This window comes from Caretta caretta, chromosome 15, assembly GCF_965140235.1.
Source record: "Caretta caretta isolate rCarCar2 chromosome 15, rCarCar1.hap1, whole genome shotgun sequence".
In the NCBI taxonomy this organism is placed as follows: domain Eukaryota; kingdom Metazoa; phylum Chordata; order Testudines; family Cheloniidae; genus Caretta; species Caretta caretta.
Window position 1 is genome coordinate 16,162,222 of NC_134220.1, and position 21,230 is coordinate 16,183,451.

The window sequence follows — 21,230 nt, forward strand, 5'->3', positions numbered from 1 at the left end:
CTTGCTTGCAGGTGCATATCTTGCATTTGCAACTGAAGTGTTTGTTTTCTTAAAATATGATCCCTGCTTTTTGGTTAAACAGTCACTCATTTACTTGTGATAGCTCTGTTGGTTTCTTTCAAATAAGACTTCAGGATAGATAGTTCACAGTTAAGATTGCTATTCTAAATGAGATGCATGTTATCGCAGAGTGTGTGGTCTGTACAAAATATTTAAAATAAATGCACCCCTTGTACCTTCTGTAATGCTGACTGCAATGACTTGAGAGCATGAGTACCAACCTCCGGGCAGAATGTTAGGTACCATGGCACAAATCCCAACTTGGCTATGAAATCTATGCGTAGATTTCACTAACCAATTATTAAGGGTAAGCTCCTCAGGCACTATAATAACCTAAACACGGAGTATGCAATGTTGTTGTAGCCATGTTAGTTCCAGGATATGAGAGACAAGGTGGGTGAAGTAATATCTTTTATTGGACCAATTTCTGTTGGTGAGAGAGACAAGCTTTAAAAGAGCTCTTCTTCAAACTCGAAAGTTGGTCTCTCTCACCAAGAGAAGCTGGTCCAATAAAAGATATTACCTCATGCACTTCATCTCTCTAAACATGGAGTCTCACAGTCTCCTTGGGTCTGTCTTGCCACCCAGGTGAACATACCTTTGTGATAGTTGGTCCCTTACACCAAGGAACACAGCAATATTCTTGTTACTTTCAGGTTACTCCCAGTCCCAAAGGACTAGTCTCTTGTTCCAGGTCAGTTGCACCTTAGATCTCAGACCAAAGACCACTTCTGTGGCCAATCCTATAATAAACTATATAAAGATTTAATAAATAGGGAAAGGAAATTTGTTATTTGCAAGGGTAAAGCAGGTAAACATTAGTACACAAATGACTTACAATCTTAAATTTCATAAGGTGATATAGAGTTTATGGATAATAAAAGCTTCTATGACCTTTAGGGCTTACCCAAGTAAAGGAGCTGGGGATCTCTTGCTTATGCCTAGAAAAACCTTGCTCCCTGGAGCTCAGGCAGCATAGAGATAGCAAATTCCTTTTGTTTGGGGTTTTTATCCCCCTCTTGCCATGTACTCTGACCTGCAAATTCAGCTGATGGGAAGAATCCACTTTCATGACTTAGCTTCATGGGGGGCAGAGCAACAAATGTCTTTTGTCCCCTTTAACATCCTACAATAGCCTGTCTGGTGCTGATGAACCTTTCCTGCTGGGAAGGACGTAACATCTTCTGTTGAAGATCAGCCCTTCGTACTCATTAATGTCTTTCTCCTGTCTGGTGATTTACACAGTCACAGAGGCCTACAATACAACCACTCAAATATTACCTTACAATATGGGCTACAGATGTTATAAATGAGATTAATGCATGCAGCAACTCACAAGCATTCAATAAAATCTAAATAGTAAACACAATAATTCTAATTCTAATGCCTATTTTAATATTAATGTGTAGGTGAGCCAGACTGATGCCAGCTATGTATTTGTCAGAGTTCAGTTGAGACACAGGGACCTTGGCATAAGCAGACACCTGGTCTGCCAATGTCAGACCTTGTTGCTTCACACAGAATAATTATTATTGATCTTAGATCTTACATTATAATATAAAAATCATTTCTAAAAGAGTGCGGGAGAAAAGACCATCGGTCAAGGCTTAGCAACTCTGAGGAAAGATGGAGATGCCTACTTTACCTGAACACACCTGGATGAGTCAGGGAAAGTGTCATATAGGCTGTACCCATCAGTTTCCATACTCCTACAGTTTGGTCTCTCATCCCTTACTTTTATGTCTTCCATTTTTACTCTTGTTAAGCTTGACCTTAAAAAAATCACATATGCAACTATATTGCTGGTTATTTTCTTTTGTTCCAGTCACTTCAGAGGATGAGTGTTGAATCAGTAATTGTTGTTTTGGTGTGAAATTGATGTTTGTTTATTTAGGTCTTAAAATTTTCAGCATATAGATGTAGCATTGAATCAGAACTCTTGACACCAGAGACTGTTGGCACAGTATTTCAGTTCAAGTACTACAGCCATATAATTGGTCATTTTATTGGGACATGGAGGTGTTTCACTGTCAATCTTTCATTGAGCAGCATTCATTTACTCAATGCAGTTTGGCCCCAGGTCACAGTGTGTGAATGGAAGAAAGTCGTGATTAAAAGGGAGCAGAGCTAATAGAGACTAGTTTCAGGCCAGATTAAAGATAGCAACTCTATAAATGGTTGGATGCATATTTCTGCGACCAGAGGCAGTCTCAGGACTTCTACATGCAGCCGGAAGTCCATGAAATGCTAATATTTCAGTCTCCATGTTTCCATCTTTCTTTATAGCATGCCTGTTAAGACTGAATCCTGTTACCTGCCTTACTGTCTTCTCTGGCTGTTTAAAGACTTCCTTTCGGGAGAAATCTCCCATGGTTCCACTACCAATAGTGGTGGTGGTAGTGGGAACACTGCTGAAGATGGGACTCCAATGTTTTTTCCACAATGTTATTTCAGTATGGTGTTAAAAACATCATTATGAACCTGTGTTCTGTCAGTGCTAGCCCTTTCACTGGTGGAGCTGCACTGGTGATGGTAACATTTCTCCAAGAACAATGTACATAAATTAAATGCATCCTGTTTACTGATTACCAGACTAAGGAACAATAGGCTAACATGGTGACTGCTTTGAAAGTATCAAGAACATCATTTGACAGTGTTTTTCCTATTACGTTTAGAGGTTTAGATTTAGAGAGAGGTTAAGTGACTAGTATTTCTACTTGTTTGCCTGTATGTATGTGGCCAAAGAGATGATGAAGACTTTGAAGTTCTTGGAGGACAATCTCTAAAAGTTCTCAGTGGGACTAATAACCTCTACATAACTACTGTTAAGGTTGTGAAGGATTAGGTTGAAACTTGAAAAAACAAATAGATTTAAACGTCTACTGTCTACTGTCCCTTAAAACAGTGGTTTTCAAACTGTGGGTCGTGACCCAGTAGTGGGTCGCGGAATGTAAGGTGCTGGGTTGCGGCAACTTTGGTCAGTACTGCCGACCGGACTGTTAAAAGTCCTGTTGGTGGTGCTGCCCGGCTAAGGCAGACTAGTCCCTACCTGTTCTGACACTGTGCTGCGCCCTGGAAGCGTCCAGCAGCAAGTCCGGCTCCTAGGCGAGGGGGCCACGGGGCTCTGCGTGCTTCACCCGCCCCGAGCACTGGTTCCACACTCCCATTGTCTGGGGCGGTGCTTGTGGGTGAGAGCCTCGGGGAGCCTCTTGTTGTGCCTCCGCCTAGGAGCCGGACTTATTGCTGGCTGCTTCCGGGGCGCAGTCTGGTCCGCGGTGCAAGGGCAGGCAGGAAGTGTGCCTTAACACCCCTGCTGTGCCGCTGACTGGGAGCCCCTGGGGTAACCCTGCGCCCCAAATCCCCAGCTCTGAACCCCCCCCAAACCCAGAGCCCCTTCCTGCATCCCAAATGCCTCATCCCTAGCCCCACCCCAGAGCTCTGACCCCTCCTGCACCCCTGCCCCAGCCCTGAGCCCCCACAAACCCGGAGCCCGCTCCTGTACCCCAAACCCCTCATACCTGGCCCCACCCCGCAGCCCTCACCCCCGGACCCCAACCCTCTGCCCCAGCTCTGAGCCCCTCCCACACGCCAAATCCCTCATCCCCAGCTCCACTGGGTGTGGGCATCAACAATTTTCTTCAACTGGGTCGCCAGAAAAAAAGTTTGAAAACCCCTGCCGTAAAAGATCAAGAGGCTTTGCTGAGTCTTCTGTAGATAAGCTGGTATGAAATCTCTTCTTCATCGCCAAGGCAGTCTGAGATTCAGGTTGGGGAGGACTGGGCGGGGAAAGAGGTGCAGAGGAAATGGGCTTACATTCCTTGGCCTTTGCTGAGAAAACAAACAGTCATTTCCCCTTCTGTTTTGCATTCCGATCAGTAACTGTGCTTGAAGTTCTGTTTACAGTTCTGCAGGGTTTACATAACCCCAGAGGGAATGACGGTTTGGGGATGTGCCAGGATCATCATTATCAAGGCATGATTTTTGCTAAATAATGATCCTTAATTATATCAGAAGACATGTTCCTCGGCCAATTTGAGTCATTAATCTCTAAAATAGATTCTTCAGCCAAATTACAAGACCATTTTTGACATGTATAGATTTAATTTTGCTTTTCTGCAGACAGTTGAGTTGTTTTTTCTGTCAGTCTCCAAGTGTTAATGAACTGGTTTTATGAGGGAAGGGAGTGGAGAGAAGAAAGTAACGGTGTTTGCTTTCCTTTCTGTAAATTTATTACAGTACAAATTATTTGTTGTGACTTTTTGCTATTAACAGCCCCAATAGCTTTTCCAATAAAAGTGTGGTGGAGACTACTTGGAGCAACTTATCCTGTTATGTCACATTCTGAAATGATTCCCTTGTTAATGAGAATGACAAGCATAAAGGGTAAAACTTTCAAAAATATCTGAGGCACTTTTGAAAATGACACTTAGGCCCTGTTCATTGAGGCATCAGGGGGCATGGATTCTATCCCTAATTCTGCAACTAACTCATCATAAGACTTTAGGCAGTTCACTTTGCTTCTCTCTGCCTTAGTTTGAAATCCTTAGGTGAAAGATGGTATGCGAATGTAAATTACTTATTCAAAGTCATGCTGGCCTGCAGTAAATTGAACACCCTGTAATACTTAACACTCACAATTGTTCTTCTTTTGTTTTCCCCTATTGGCCTCGCCTAGCTTTCTGATTTGTCTCTGTTCCTTGATCTCCCAGTGTGTCATCAGATAATAGGGGTACAGTGTGAGAAATATACCACAAAGGGGCAGTCTTCTCCATTGTCTTGGCCCCATTCTGACAGACATCCCAGTGCTTGATAACTCTATGTAAACTCATTTTACCATATTTATATATTCAGTAAGATGCAAGTATTTTGGGAAGTATTTAATGTTTGCATGAAAAGGCTAACATGACAGTTGATGAAGGTCTAAAGACCATAGATAAAAGTATCCTTAAAGTGTGATACCTTTTTCTTTGGTAAGCTATAGTCCTTCTGCAGTGGTAAGAGGAAGTAGTACTAAATTCAGTCTTACACTTTCCTCTGTGGAGTGAAATAGCTTTTATCCTTGGAGAACAGGATGAAAATAAAACCATTGGGGAAAAAAAAAACCTTATTAGCAGTGCCAGTCCTGTGGAGAATAGAATGATGATGTTGACATAATCTTTGAACAATATATTTTGCCTTTTAAAAAGTTACTTGTTGAAACCAGTTTAACAGTCATAGTTCCAAGTAAGAAATGATACTCGCTGCCCGTAAAGTGCAGTGGCTGTGAACACAGTGACTTGTCTTATTTTATAAATGTAGTATTTATAATTCCAGAGAGTCCCATAAGCAAAACATTTCTCTTGTTGGAAATCCTTTTTTGCAATATAATTATTTGAGTGGAGCATATTTTTCTTGGCCTTACTTAACAGGATTAGTTGCACTCTTTGGTATTGAAGGTATTTTTAACAAACACAGCGAATATCGTGGGAACATCTTGAAGCTACTGAAGGTCCACAGTCTTAAGTTCTATTTCTTCATATTATTTTCTTCCTACAGCCCCCTTCTCATCTGAATTTTATTGTTAAGAGGGACCTGGCTATTTGTTTGAAAAATGAACTGTCGTACTGGAAAGTGAACGTTGCTGAGTTCTTACCATTTCTTTTTCTCTTCCATCTGTGGGGCTGTTGCCTAAGCATTACTCAAGCAAGAGTCTGCACTGTGCAAGGCTCTGGCTGGTTTTGTGTTCTAGCCAAAACATGCAGTAATGGGAATAATCAACCATGTAATACAAAGTTGTATCAATGTCTATACTCTCTTAACTCTCATGTGAAATGTCTGATTCCTCTCCATGTTATTGTTGCACTGCCATCAAGAATAATGTGACACTTTGAGCTAATTTCAGCCATAGTGTGAGGAGCTCTTTCTCAAGTAAAGTAGATGGAGTTTACACAAAGGCTAAGTTTGGTCCTTTGACTTCTGCTTTTTGGGCATTGTCAGGAACTGTGTTTCTAGAGGATTTCCAAACATGTTCCTCCTTTTTGCCTTTTTTTGCCCTTGATTTGCCTCTCCTCTTTGGGGTTTAGTGTTACAGCATCCGTTCTTCTCTTGGGGGTGAATGTGTGCGCCCTGCATAGCATGTCAATGCTGCTTCTGCATCAGCAAGAGATTTGCTGCAACGTCAAATGAGATCAGAGTATGCTGCCTCTCACTCCATGCCAAGATAGGGAGCAACAGACTAGATATGAAGCTTGAACTGTGGTGTCTTGAGTGCTCTCACCTTGGAGCAACAGGAGGAAAAGTGTGTGTGTTGTATACACAATACACTGGTTGCTCATTTACTTTCCCTCTCCTCATAAGAATGAAAAGAAGTCCACTTAAAACTGTACCATTCAGGAGTGGTTCTTTCATTCTCGCCTCACTCATAAAGATAAATGGCGTAAGAGACTGAGCATCACTTATTTGTGTATAATATAGGTCAGCTCATTCTCCCTGAATCTTATGTGCTGTGTTATTGCTAAATTAATGGATTGAAATGATCTTGTCAGCTTCCAGACAATGGTGCAAATGGACACCACTCTCTCCAGTGATTGCAACCTGCTTGAAAGGGTGTATTAAATGTACCGTAATCCCCTGTCCATAACATAAAAACTGCCTTTATATAATCAATCATTTAAAAAAAAATACATTATGCCTGGAAGAAATTATTTGCTACATCTCTGCAATCTTTTTTTCCCTAATGCAGCTATCCTAGAGATGAGGAATAGTATGAATTGTTGGTAACCTGGAGTCATTATTGGATTTTGGAAAGTGATCAGTATATGTAAATATGATTCTGTTTTAGTTAATAGAAAAGTCTACTTGAGCTATATTTCCATACTGAAAAATATCCTTATATATGGAACTCCTCATCAGGAGTGTAATATTTAGCAGCATTTTAAGCAACAATTAACTGTTCCCCACACACTAATACCCTTGCTCCTGTCCTTCCACACACTCTCCTACTTATCCACCCCCCAGGGTAGTTCAGCTATTAGATCTCTTTTCAGCGAGTATTTATACAGCCAGATTTCAGGTCTCGATAGCCATCAGTGCTCCATTAAAATATTGTATGTTCTTCATGTAGAAAGTGCTGTAGTACATCAGATACTTGTCATTTTGGTCAGAGTCTGTAACTTTTGCAGGGAGGAGGAATCTCTTATACCACAGTCTCAGAAAAGGAAGTTAGTCTGCAGACCAAGAAGCAGCTCTCCAAGAAGAGCAGAGCTGTGCTTTCTAAATACAGTTGCACTGGCTGCATTTGGTGGTGTCTTACCCTTATTTTTGTGTTTGGCCAGTTTGTTTCAGCAAAAGGAAATTGCCCACTTATCTTCACACTATACTAACTGGTGTAGGACGCACAATTATATAGAATCATAGAATATCAGGGTTGGAAGGGACCTCAGGAGGTCATCTAGTCCAACCCTCTGCTCAAAGCAGGACCAATCCCCAGTTTTTGTCCCAGATCCCTAAATGGCCCCCTCAAGGATTGAACTCACAACCTTGGGTTTAGCAGGCCAATGCTCAAACCACTGAGCTATCCCTCCCCCCATATGGTTAACTTAATGGGCATTGAATGCCAAGGAAGCTCCTAATGTTAAATAACACTAATGTGGCTTTGCAACCTTGCCATTAGTTAATCTGTGCATCTATCTAGTATGTGGGGTAGTACCTCATCTCTAGAAAATGCATTACTGTACTTAATCTCTAGATCTCAAAATACTTTATGAAAGTGCGTGAGGAAAATCCTTCTCTTAGGGAAACTGAGGCAAAAGAGGTTAAGCAAAGAGGTTAAGGTTTAAATCTTTGGAAGAACTTTAAAAAACAAAAATCCATTTCTGTGCTGAGCCTTGGCATGCCAAATCTGTCACCATTGTTATACTGCCTTACTCATGCTGGCAAGGTTCTGGGGTGAATGAGAAGGAATTATCTGCTTTGTGAGGTTTATGAAGTAATATAGAAAGTGTGTCTTCAAAAGCTTTATTTTGAGGCCTTGGGCGGGATAGTTTGGTTCAATCAATCTTTAAGCATTTTGTCTTCCCTTTTCTACCAACTCTTTTGGGTTTTTATTTTGTTATAGTGGCTACTTCTCTCTCATCCATTAGGCTTATCCCAATTTTAATTATTGTCCTTCAGGTTCTATAGCACCCAGGTACCTAATGATAGATGTTATGTATAAAAAAAAACCAAACAAACCCAAGCCTGCTGATGCTACTGTAAAGACAGCAGTAAAGATTTAGGACTATTTGTGCTAACTTGCATGTGCCTGTCTCTATTGGTGTTGATGGCTTCAAGCAAACAGCTGGCAAAAACAAAATAAAATTAACTTACTCAATTACATATTTGTTTATTCAAGAAAAAGGTAACTTTTTTAAAAAATCATGTTTTTCACGACAAGTTGGTGGTAACACTGTATTTTCAGCATTTTCTTGACTCATCTGTGTTGAGAATCTCTGATCAAAGGTGTATATACGTGTGAAGTATTATTACAGTTCTAAATGTTTGACTAGGTAATGTAGGTAGATATGAGATATATTCATCTATTACAGAATTTCATCACTGACTTCACATTTCTTCTCATTTCACACCTGAATGTGCTTTAATGCTGTACAGTTCAGATGGGAAACGCCTTTTCTTAGGTTACCTCAGCTATATTCCTTCATTTTCTTTCCATAGTCCTCTGTCCCCTATCTAAGGTCAGACAAAATAAAGTAATATGTGTCTCTGGAACTGTAACTCTTTTCTGATCTGGTTACCTGCTTTGTGTAGACAAATAGAATCCATTATTGCTCAGCCCCAAATGCTGAGGATCAAGTGGGTATTTATAGAACCTCCCACGTATGATTCACTCATTCGTGTAAAATAACTGTTCTCTAGTTAATGTTTTGCTTTTGTATTCATGCTAGACATTTTTTAATGTTTCATTTTTTCAGACTGCATTACATTATTTTAAATTAAAATATGATTAATAACCAATGAAACTTTTTTTTTACATTATCCCTTAATATTGTAACTATAACATTCCTACAAAGTAATCAGTAAAGAACAAAAGCATGACTACTTTTTGGGGAGGGAGAGATGGTTAGAACATAACTTTCTTTTCTTTCCCACAAAATAAATTAAACCCATATTCTCAGATTAGCGTTCTTAAATTAAAATAGTATCTGGCGACAGTGCATTATCATTGTTGCCGTTGTTTAATGGAACATTGGTGTTCTGCCTAACATAGCAAAAAAATAAGACTACTGCTCTAAAATCTAATTTGTTTGGTTTATAAGCACTCTGTGGCTTCAAGTTTACAATAAATCTAGGTATAACTTACATGCAAATTGTAAAAGGCCTGATTTTTTTCAAAATTATAAGAGCACAAAATGCATATACAATTGTATGCCCCATTTGTATATGCTATTTTCATGACTGCATATACAAATGTGCAACTGGCCATTTGTGAGTTCAGATAGCAGATTTGTGGGTACAGTTGTAATTGTATGCAATTTTTGAAAATCAGGCTCATAAGGTCTGTTCCTTGTATTAAAATTAATGTTAAAAAGAAAAATAAACAGGATTTAAAAAGAAATGATCTTACATAATAGATTGCCAACTTGCTTTTTCATGGGATAGAAACTACAAATCAGTGTCTCTAAAAAGATGAAAACATTCAAAACAAACTAGTTATTTCCAAGAAAATGTTGAATACATAAAATTAAAACATTGGTGGCTAATATGTCTAGGCTTTCCTTTTCTTTCTCTATAGATTTCATTGAGCATCTTTTTATTTTGCACTTGAAACAATTTTTTCAGCAGGGTTGGCTAATGCTCCTCAAATTTTGGGGTGTTATCCAATTAATCAAACCAAACAGCAACTTCAAAATCACCACTGCCTTTCTGGCATTATGGGCTAAGTATTTGTATTGGAACAAACAAAGCTGATTTACCAGAAATGCACCTCTATACACAAAAAGGAAAGGAGGGTGTTTTCCTCTATTTTGTTATATCTGTGTGCTAATTTGCAAGTCTGCGAATGTGCTTCTGAAAGATCTTGGTTTCCACGCTCTCATGGTCAAGATTCTCATGTAGCTTGCTGACCTGAAATGTGTCTCTGATATGATCTTGACTTCACACTCTGGGCCAAAAGGATCTTTGACTGGGATACATCAGTAAGAAATGGACCATGTAATTAAACACTAAATTGTAATATAGGGTGGGAAAGAAACTGGGTCCCTTTCTCCACCAAGGAAGGAAAGGATTCACAACTTTCTGTATATCTGGGTATTTTCCCCATTAGTTTCAGGGAAAGAATGAGCCTGAGCTGTCCAAAGTCTGCGAGTAAAAGGTGGTGTTTTCTTTTTTTTTCTTCACAGCTGCGTCGCATGCAGGAAATGATTGCACAGATGCAGGCCCAGATGAGGATGAAGCCTGGGGATGAGTGAGATGCTGAACATGTGGCTAACAAGGTACATTTTTTGTTTTGTTTTTTATGTAGCTATTATTCTCTTCGTTAAAATCCTGTACCATGCTTCATTGATTTGCTAGAAAGTGAAATCTTTGGTAACTTCCTCAAATTGACTTTAGTAAACACGGGGCTTTGTATTTGCCTTTACAAGGAGTCTGTTTCTACAGCTCCTGGCACATTGTGGGTGTTGTCAGAAACAAATTAATAACCAGCAAAGAGCTTCAGTTACCGAACTGAAGAAGAGGTGTAATGAACGGTTTGGGCTGATATAACTGATTTGCATACTGGTTGTCCAGCTACTATAATGCGCCATCCTGATAATCACTACAAAAGGTTTTTTTTCTCCTGCTGATAATAGCCCACCTTAACTGATTACTCTCGTTATAGTGGGTATGGCAACACCCATTTTTTCATGTTCTCTCTCTCTGTGTGTGTGTGTGTATATATATATATATCTCTTCCTACTGTATTTTCTACTGCATGCATCCGATGAAGTGGGTTTTAGCCCACGAAAGCTTATGCTCAAATAAATTTGTTAGTCTCTAAGCTGCCACAAATACTCCTCATTCTTTTTGCTGATACAGACTAACATGGCTACCCCTCTGAAACCTGCCTCTATAGTTAGTCTAGATCATTTAACTTCCTGTTTTGGGCTATTATCTATAAGAAATTAAATTGCATACAGCCCTTTTTTCATTTTCACTGTAAAGAGTGAATGGTGTCTGTCAGATTGGTCCACTGAACTGAGTAAGTCATTTAGTGGAATCCAGTCACGTGAATTTTTCTGGGATCTCCCTCCTCTCAGATGGTGGTTTCTGATTCTGATAATATCGCCTCTGAAACTCCAGGGCTCCTTTCAACAGTCTGTATATATATTGTGCTGCCTTTGCCTTCAAATCAAAACTAAATCTTTTCAAGGTGTGTCAGTAAATGAAGAAAAGTATGTATATCAATGTGAGATTCACTTCTAGATTTGCTAAATATTATACGGAAACCACCCATTAATCACAGCAGAGAATACACAAATTATCCAGCAGCTCATTTTATCTGAGACACTTTGCTGCTTGCTCTAGAAGGCTAGTCTGTGAATTAGATTTGCCTCTTGGCTGACATGATCTCTTCACCCGTTACATCTCTTCACTGCAATGCCTGCTGGTGTGCACAATAGCCAGTAGGGAGGCTTTTTCCCACCATACAGCAGTAGCATGAAGTGTTTCAGTCCTGTTCTCTTCAAACGATAAAACCTCAGAGGGCCATAGCTTGTTTCCAGCCCTCTGCTCTATTCTGGTTGCATATATCCGTCTTCAGCAGGAGTAGCTGATTTGGCTTCAGTTTGCCCTCCGTTCAGGTGTCTGTAGTTTCCTGTGGCATTTCCCCCGCTTGTCTCTCTCAAATATTATAATTGTTTGAAGTGTTGTAGCCATGTTGGTCCCAGGATATGAGAGAGAGACAAGGTAGGTGAGGTAATATTTTTTATTGGACCAGAAGTTGGTTCAATAAAAGATATTACCTCACCTACCTTGTCTCTCAAGTATTATAATGCAAGACTTTACTGAGGTAAGTCAAGATTGCAGACACTTACCAGTATGAGTGCATATTTCCTTTCAAGAATGCTACTGGCTGATACTTTAACATCACTTTCAGGAGTAAGTAGAGTTAATAACTGTGGTAACTTGCTTATATGGAAAAGTAAGTATAGCCATCATCCTGTATAAGCAGTCTGCTTAATAAACTGACAGTGTTTGCAAAGTGTTAGAGGAAAAAATAGTGGACAAATCAAACTTGTTTATTGGATGTGTACTTTCTTGATGTCAGAGTCTACATATGGTATATTAGTCCCTGGGGCCAGCATTCAAAACTTGCAAGCGCTCAAGGGGAATCACTTTTTATTGTAAATCCCTGTGTTTTCTTCAGGATGCAGAAGGCATAGTTCTTATATTTTCTTAAATACAAGAATAAAAAATAGAAACATATGAGGAGCCTTGTTCCTGTTGTTTGATACTTCAGTTTAAAGTTTAAAGTTTAACTGGGAATTGGTCCTGCTTCAAGCAGGGGGTTGGACTAGACGACCTTCTGGGGTCCCTTCCAACCCTTATATTCTATGATTCTATGAATGCTCCAGTTTTGATTTGCTGGAATGTAAAGCCTGAATAAAATGGATTATATTATCCCTTCTGACCTTGTGACAGCTGCCAACATTCCAGGCCTAAAATAAGGAGATTTTTGTTGCCTTTACTTGAACCTTCACTTTTCCTGTTTACGTTTAAAAAAACCCAACAACCCTAGAACTTTTTAAAGTTAAGCCTCGAAAAGGAGTAAACTTGTCCACTGGGCCCCTATTAAAGAAGACAAAGTTCTACTGGTATATACACCATGTTCCCTGATGAAAGCCATATTAAAAAAAAAAAGGTAAATTAAAAAAAAAATCAAACTCAGGTCTTTTTCACCCTGTCACAATTCCAAATTCCCAACAAATGGATAAGCCTTCACAACTGAGACCAGACTGACCGTGTCTCCTCACCTCTATAATAAAATACATAGTCCCAGAATTGAAAGACTAAACACTAAGGAAATTTCTTGTGGTTGACCATACTGTGTATACAGTAGCAATGACTCACTATTAGTCTTCTGCATACATAGACAGTAGCTGGTAACTTTATGGGGTTTTTTAAATGCTGTAGTTTGAATCAAAGGTGGTTCTGAGGTCCTGGGAAATTAATGGTAGCCCTTTTTTTGGTATGTCCAAACCCTTTGATTTTTTATTTTTTTAAATGAGACAGCTATTTTCATAGGAAATATTTTGAAAGTACTACTACTCACCTTGCCAAAGAACCCAATCCTTGTTGATAATTGCAGATTACATATTTACACAGTCTCCTATAGAAATCACTATATAAAATCACACTCAGAATCTAGCAAAATTCTTTCCTAATTGTTGCCTGCAAAGCACACTTGAACACTGTGTGCACACAAGAATATCCAAACATTTTACTTTGATCCCAGTGCTCAGACACTGGCCCAGCTATGAAATTCAGTAGCTGAGAGCTGGCAGAATGCAATACTCTGAACACTGGTTGTCTAATAACGGGACTAAGTTCTCTCTGGTTCAGAAATCCCATATCCAGCTCTGCCATAAGTAGCTTTTTAAAAATTGGAGCAGGGTTTATCCCAGGTCAAGTTTGCAACCATGGACACATGGGCAAACAAAGGTCTGGACATGATGGTATGTGTCTGGGTACAAAGTGTTTTTGTGGGTGCTTTGCATTACTCACTGAAATATAGCCTCCCCTAAGTATCTGAATTACTCACAGACCAAAGGACTAATGCTGTGAACTCTCATATCTCACATCATTTTCATTTTGATGCAGAATAAAAACCTGAGAACTAGACCATTTCAGTTTCCTCCTATAAATGTCATCCCAGCAATACCTGTAAAATAGATTAGTTGTAGGAAAGGATAGTTTCTAATGAAATATTTGTATAAACATGCTAAATCTATCCTAAAACATTTGAAAACCACATGTAGGCTGGAAATACTGGGATTGAACACATTTTGAGAAATGGATTTGGCTGAGAAATGCTGTGGCTGTGAGGTGCATGTTATCTATAGGTCTCACCATTTCTTAAGCCTCTGTCTAGACAGGGGACTTGTCAAAACCAGATCACCAGTCATACCATGTTCTGAATAGAATTTTGACGATTCCTCAGTTTTTCCCTTCAAGATGCTCATACTATTCTTCCATATGGAACAGATCCTCAGCTAGTGTAAATTGTCATAGCTCTGTTGACTAAACCAGACCACTGACATGGGATCCTGTTGTCACTTTGGAGAGGGCACAAGAGCTTGGGCCCGTCCCTCTCCTCAGAGGTTGAACATTCATTTACTCCTCAGGAGTACTTGCACCAATAACTCCCAGAACGGCCCCCAGTGTATCTTTAAATGGAACAAAGCATATTCAAAATTGATAGAGAATAATTGAAAACAAAGGTGGAGCTTCAAAGCTGTGTAACTAGGTCTAAGGTTTCTTATCAGTTGAACAGAATTTCTTGTATTATAGGTGAAGATCTTACATCCTGAGCTTAGCCACGTGTTTTTCTTTGGTTTTGCTGAGGTAATGAATCTCTACAAAGCCAGGCTTTATTGCAGAGGTGGGGAGGGCACTTAACAAACACTAACTGGAAGACTTTTGAAAATATATGGAATGAAGGGGACACGGAATAGGTGGAGATTATAGACAGGAAGGAATGAACTGTGTAGAGCCTTGAAAGAGGATGGGTAGATCAAGTTTGATATGGAAGAGTGGAAATCTGTGAAGAGATTGGAAAGGAGGTGATGGTGGAGGAGACATAATCAGCAATGAAAGAGGAAGACGTTCTTGAAAGCAGTGATAACCAATACGTGCACATTTCATGATCTGTTCCAGATCTGTGGGAACTGTTGTTTTTTCTGCTCTCCTCTGATGATTAAAGGGTCTTAGAGAGAGCAGCCCCACCAAATGTACGTGGGCTGCTTTGTGCACATGCCGGGCTGCTGCCTTTTCACTTTCAGCTTTGCTGTTGCAGCTATAGTAAATGCCTTCTTGCGGGTTCAGGCGAAGTATGTGTATGTGAGCACCTTCCTACTCACAGAACTGTGCCTAAGTGGTGGTGACAGGCTAATGGATGAGTCCAGTGCAACTGGCCATGAACAAAACAGTTACCCTCATGAGTGTAGTCAAATATACAAAGTATATAAACTGGAAACGTATTTTCTCTTAATTTCTGTTACAGTTGGTGTTTGTATGTGAAGTACGTACAAAATTTTCAAGCAAAAATAATTTTCCTTCTAAAATACAGGAAAATATGGTGTCACTTTAAATACAAAAGCTGTCTTCATTCTTGTGTTTTGAGGATTTAAGCAAGAGATTTGGAGTGTGAGAATAATTAACCAAAAAACTAAACCAGACTTAGCTTTCTTTGGCAGGTTAGCAGGCACAATGTATGTATTTGCAAAGTTTCTCCTAACCTGTTAGATTAGAAGGTATACTATCAGAGTTAGTGCCAGTCTCTAAATCTGCCTTTCTCAGATGAATAACTTGTACAAGATGATGAGGTTTTTTTTTAGCTGAAAATGATTGCGGGTAGGTGGTGGAATTTTTTTCTCCTTAAAGCAGAGAACTCAGCTCTCTGTCTGTTTTCCCCCTTCTCATTCCTGCAGATCTGGATTGCCATTATCTTTCACTCCATTGTCCTGGATAGCTTCAGGGTGGTGTTGGGACAAAGGCAGTATAAAATAAATATAGAGAGATGGAAGTATATTCAGTAAGACCGACATCTTGTTCCTATAACATCTGTAGAAAATGTTGAAAAGTTTTTAGCATAGCTGGCCATTTCCATGATTGCATAGAGAGTTGTTAACAAAGTTGCATGTTTTGTGTTTACACTGTTCATGTTCCTGACAAGCGTAATACAAAAGAAAGGAAATAAGTAGCTAGTTCCTAATGGATAACATGATGATTAAAAAAAAAAAAAAAAGCTCTGTACTGTCATAGCAACCAGCCTTATAAAGTGGTATTGTCAGATGCCAAATTGATGTGATGAGAAATGTCATCTGAGGAAGAATGTAGCATGCTGTAGTTTTTGGCAGATGAAATGTGAACCTCAGGGAATGTAAAGCTTAGGCAAATTTTTAGTTTTTGGAACAACCACCTGGCACAGCTTGTGGATGTGTTTTTTAGCTAGAATAGATGGGCTGCAACATTCTCCCATTTCTTTGGCTTTTCTAGATTCTGAGTGTCAAGTCAGTCTGTCAGCACCACAGCTTCTGTTCAGCGTGTTGCACTTTTTTTTGCAGAGGGGAGGCTGCAGCTTAAAACTTTCATTCTCCCCTTACCAGTGAGAGAAAAGCTGTCACTCCGAAACACTGAACTCTATGCTGGTGTTCATATTAGTCTCTAAGGTGCCACAAGTACTCGCTTTCCTTAGAGGCACTGTAGATGGTGGATGGACCTTGCCGCTAGCTTGCATAGAAAGGTCTTGTCAGTGATCTTAAAAACTTTAGCCAAGGGTATGGAGGCTGGTGTGCTTTCACTAGTTTATAATGCGCAGTAACTCACGGTGTTCAAATGAGACAGTGTGATCAAGTGATTAGAGCAGGGTTGGGGTAGGGGACTTCTGTCATTGCCTTACTCTGACGTTGGGCAAATCATTTACTCTCTGCCTTATTTTACCCACTGTGTTTACCTTGCCAAGGCTGTTAAGGCTAGTGTTTGTAAAATGGTAAACTTCTTGTATGAAAAGGCAGTCTATGCATGGAAAGTGCTATAATTCTTGAAATAGTGCTCTGTTCAGCCAAAATATGAATAGTGCCCCATAGCCCCTTATCCATCCAGAAGGCCCTGGATTGATAGATTGTCTCTTGAATGTTGTTAGGAATATAGTCTAAGCACCACTTATCCTTTTTATTCTAATCCTGGTTCTTCCACAGTCTCCTTTATGGTATGTCAACCCAGCAAAGAAAAACCTGCAGCTGGCCTGTGCCAGCCTGCTTGGGGATGTTTTATTGCTGTGTAGACTTCTGGGACCTCCAGAGTGCTAGAGTCTGGTTCAGCCCAAGCCCAGAAATCTACACAGTAATAAAACAGCCCCACAGGCCAAGATCTGCAAGCCCAAGTTGGTTGGCACGGGCCAGCCATGGTCTTTTTTGCTGTGTAGACATGCCCTTAGTGGCCTTGAGTGAATCACTTAGCTTCTGTCAGTTTTCCCCTGGGAGTAATGCAACACCTTGTAAAGGTGGTGGTTTTCAAAGCACTGTATATAAAAATTATTCTTCACTAAGTGCTAAGAAAGTCATTTTTGACTGGTGTCTTTCCTCTTGTTCTGTAGAACTTTATTTGGCTTTTAATCCACTCCTTCTGTATGCTGAGTTCCCAGGAATTCAGTGCTTCTTCAGGGCCTGCTTCTGTGGGGAATTCTGCAACAGCAAAGGGCATTCTACAGTTCCCTACACTATATTGTGTACCAGGAGTTATACGACTCCAAGATCCCTCGCTCTTCAAAATTCCATTCCTGTCAAATCTTATCTGTCAGTGCTGTTATGGCTAAACAGTAGGGGTAGAAATGGAAAAACACAGTACGTGACAACTCTAAATGTTATCTGTCTAATGTAGTGTTTCATTTTTATTTTTTAAAAAGTAGAGGATTCAATTAACCATTTGGAAAACTTCTGTAGGCTGACCGAAAAAGTTTCATACTGGTTGGTGGTATAAAACAAAATGCCTAAGACACAACTCTGCAAGACAGGAGGTTTTGAAGTGCTGGACTTATTTCTTTGAGTGAAAATAAGCTCAGCATGATGAGTGAAATGTCTGGAATGATGATGAAAAATGATGGGATAAATTCCCAACAGTGCAGATGCATTCCTATGTAATCATTTCATATGACACACCCTGTACCTAAGCATCAGCTGTTCTGTCAGTTAACACATAAATGAAAGTTGGCTTGGTTCGCTAAGTGATCCCACAGCAGAAAGACTATCCATTGTATCAGATAATTTTTGTGTGTTACAAAGGCAGATTATTTTATCTTAAACATTGGGTTGTGTTTTTCATTAGTTCCTTTTGAGAAATCTTGACAGATTTTGTGTATGTGCATGATATTATAAATTTGAATTAAAATAACTAGGGCTGTCAAGCGATTGGGGAAAAAAAATCGTGATCAATTGCACTGCTAAACAATAATAGAATATCATTTATTTAAATATTTTGGATGTTTTCTACATTTTCAAATATATTGATTTTCAGTTATAACACAGAATACAAAGTGTACAGTGCTTACTTTATATTTATTTTTGATTACAAGTATTTGCACTGTAAAAAAAAAAGTAATAGTATTTTTCAATTCATCTAATACAAGTACTGTAGTGCAATCTCTTTATCATGAAAGTTGAACTTACAAATGTAGAATTATGTAAAAAACAACGACCTGCATTCAGAAATAAAACAATGTAAAACTTTAGAGCCTACAAGTCCACTCAGTCCTATTTCTTGTTGAGCCAGTCGCTTAGACAAACAAGTTTTTTTGCATTTGCAGGATTCTGCCTCCCGCTTCTTGTTTACAATGTCACCTGAAAGTGAGAACAGGTGTTCACATGGTACTATTTTAGCCGACGTTGCAAGATATTTACATGCCAGATGCGCTAAAGATTCATATGTCCCTTCATGCTTCAACCACCATTCCAGAGGACAGCTGATGATGGGTTCTGCTCGATAACAGTCCAAAGCAGTGCGGACCGATGCATGTTTGTTTTCATCGTCTGAGTCAAATGCCACCAGCAGAAGGTTGATTTTCTTTTTTTGGTGGTTCGGGTTCTGTAGTTTCCGCATTGGAGTGTTGCTCTTTTAAGACTTCTGAAAGCATGCTCCACACCTCGTCCCTCTCAGATTTTGGAAGGCACTTCAGATTCTTAAACCTTGGGTTGAGTGCTGTATCGATCTTTAGAAATCTCAGATTGTACCTTCTTTGCGCTTTGTCAAATCTGCAGTGAAAGTGTTCTTAAAATGAACAACATGTGCTCAGTCATCATCTGAGACTACTATAGCATGAAATATATGGCAGCATGTGAGTAAAATAGAGCCGGAGACCTACAATTCTCTCCCAAGGAGTTCAGCCACAAATTTAATTGACGCATTATTTTTTTAACAAGCATCATCAGCCTGGAAGCATGTCCTCTGGAATGGGTAGCTGAAGCATGAAGGTGCATACGAATGTTTGGCATATCTGTCATGTAGATACCTTGCAATGCTGGCTACAAAAGTCCCACGTGAATGTCTGTTCCCACTTTCTGATGACGTAAATAAGAAGTTGGCAGCATTATCTCCCGTAAATGTAAACAAACTTGTTTGTCTTAGCAGTTGGCTGAAAGAGAAGTAGAACTGAGTGGACCTGTAGGCACTAAAGTTTTGCATTGTTTTGTTTGAGTGCAGTCCTGTTACCAAAAAAAATTCTAAATTTGTAAGTTGCACTTTCACAATAAAGAGATTGCACTACAGTACTTGTATGAGATGAATTGAAAAATACTGTTTTTTATCATTTTTTCAGTGCAAATATTTGTAATAAAAATAATATAAAGTGAGCAGTGTACACTTTATATTATGTGTTGTAATTGAAATCAATATATTTGAAAATGTAGAAAAACATCCAAAATATTTAATAAATTCATTAACAGTGCGATTAAAACTGCGATTAATCGTGATTAATGTTTTTGAGTTAATCATGTGAGTTAACTGCGATTAATCAACAGCCCTAAAAAAATCCCTTATGACAATTATTAAGCTGTATCTAAATTGCGTGTTTTGAAATGTTAAGAGTTCCTAATAGCTGTCTGCAATACTCCCATTTAACAGGAATGATGTTAGGAGCATCGGGAAATACATTATTTGTATTTTTGTAACTTTCAGTGCCCTCCATTGTGATCAGAGTTCCATTGTCCTAGTCACTGTATGTACACCTAGAAAGAGCCCTCTAAAAGGAGTAGTCACATTCTTTCCTAAGTCAGGCAAGGGGAATGGTGCCTCCTGTTGACCCTATTTACTGCCTCTGAAATAAGAGGCTCAACTATCCTGTGATGAAACATTGTAAGCATCTTCCAGTATTACTTTTTCCTCCAGTAGACGGCGCTGCTTTTAACACAGCTGGTTAAATACATAGGGTGTGGCAGGATAGAGAGAGGACACTTACTACTTCAATTCCATGAGTATCAAGCAAGCCTATGGTGTAATTTGTGAAAGCCTGTCAAGTTTTTAAAATGACAACTAGGAGTTAGAGCAAAATTGTGGGTTGTTAAATGCTTTTAACTAGTTTTTTGTTAAATAAGCTTTTTTGGATTGTAGTTCCAGAGCTCATTGCTCTCCATACGTGACTTCAATGGGTAAACCAGCTATAAGCAAATGAACTGAAAAAAACAAAAGAATTTCAAAGCTATCTGAACCGGCTTCGTCACTTGACGTACACCTGGCAAATGAAATTTTAAAAGGAGAAGGAAAAAAAATGCTGCTGATCAACAGAAGGGAAGATGAAATGAAACTAATTTGAAGCAGAGAAGTCAACTATAAGAATGTCTGAAATAACAGGAACGTCTCTAAAAATATATGTGGGGGGGGGGGAGGAGGAAGGAGGAGAGGAGCAGGAATGAGTCAAAACTGGCTAGTAAAATGCCAAGTATGGAAGAAAGTACTTTTTCAGAATTGCAGCAAAGTTTTCCTAATACAGTGCATCCTAATACGAGTCACTGTATGATTAAATTTGAATTCACAAGCTTTGCAAAAAAAGATGCATCTGTCTGTACCACTGCGAATGGCTCAGTGATACGAATGCTGTATTTATACCATAAAATGTATGGCATTTGAAGAAAAGCCAGTTTGGGTGTTGAGAGGAAAGGGCTTTGATTATAAAAGCACACTTCTCACCTTTAGGAGTAAAAAGGGGGAAAAAAACCCCCCAAAAAACAGAAACTTGAACTGTATCTGGGGAAGAATGCCGTCTTAGCTGTCACACCCTCTGGTTGTCCCTGAACGGAATTGTGGGCGGAAATTCTTGATGAACCACATACTAGCTCCTTACTTTGCCATCAGTGAAATATTTCAGGTGAGGCTGCTCCCAATCCTGATCCAGCGCAAGGACCGAGCCTGCCCCAGAAACACCCCAGGACCCTGCCCCTCCATGT

The 21,230-nt window shown here is 39.4% G+C and overlaps 1 protein-coding gene across 4 annotated transcripts in view; it reads left to right on the forward strand.

Annotated features, from left to right (window-relative positions):
• The window catches only part of LOC125623172 (septin-2), a 93,041-nt gene that overhangs the window by 66,896 nt on the left and 4,915 nt on the right, over positions 1-21,230 (forward strand). For 3 of the 4 annotated variants that reach the window (XM_048822099.2, XM_048822098.2, XM_075119972.1), the window contains exon 12: positions 10,437-10,529. In XM_048822099.2, coding sequence (XP_048678056.1) covers positions 10,437-10,505 — 69 coding nt within the window. In that variant the 3' untranslated portion in view covers positions 10,506-10,529. Of the gene's footprint in view, positions 1-10,436; positions 10,530-20,397; positions 21,013-21,230 lie in introns of those variants that run through there. The other variant, XM_075119973.1, reaches the window with a different exon arrangement.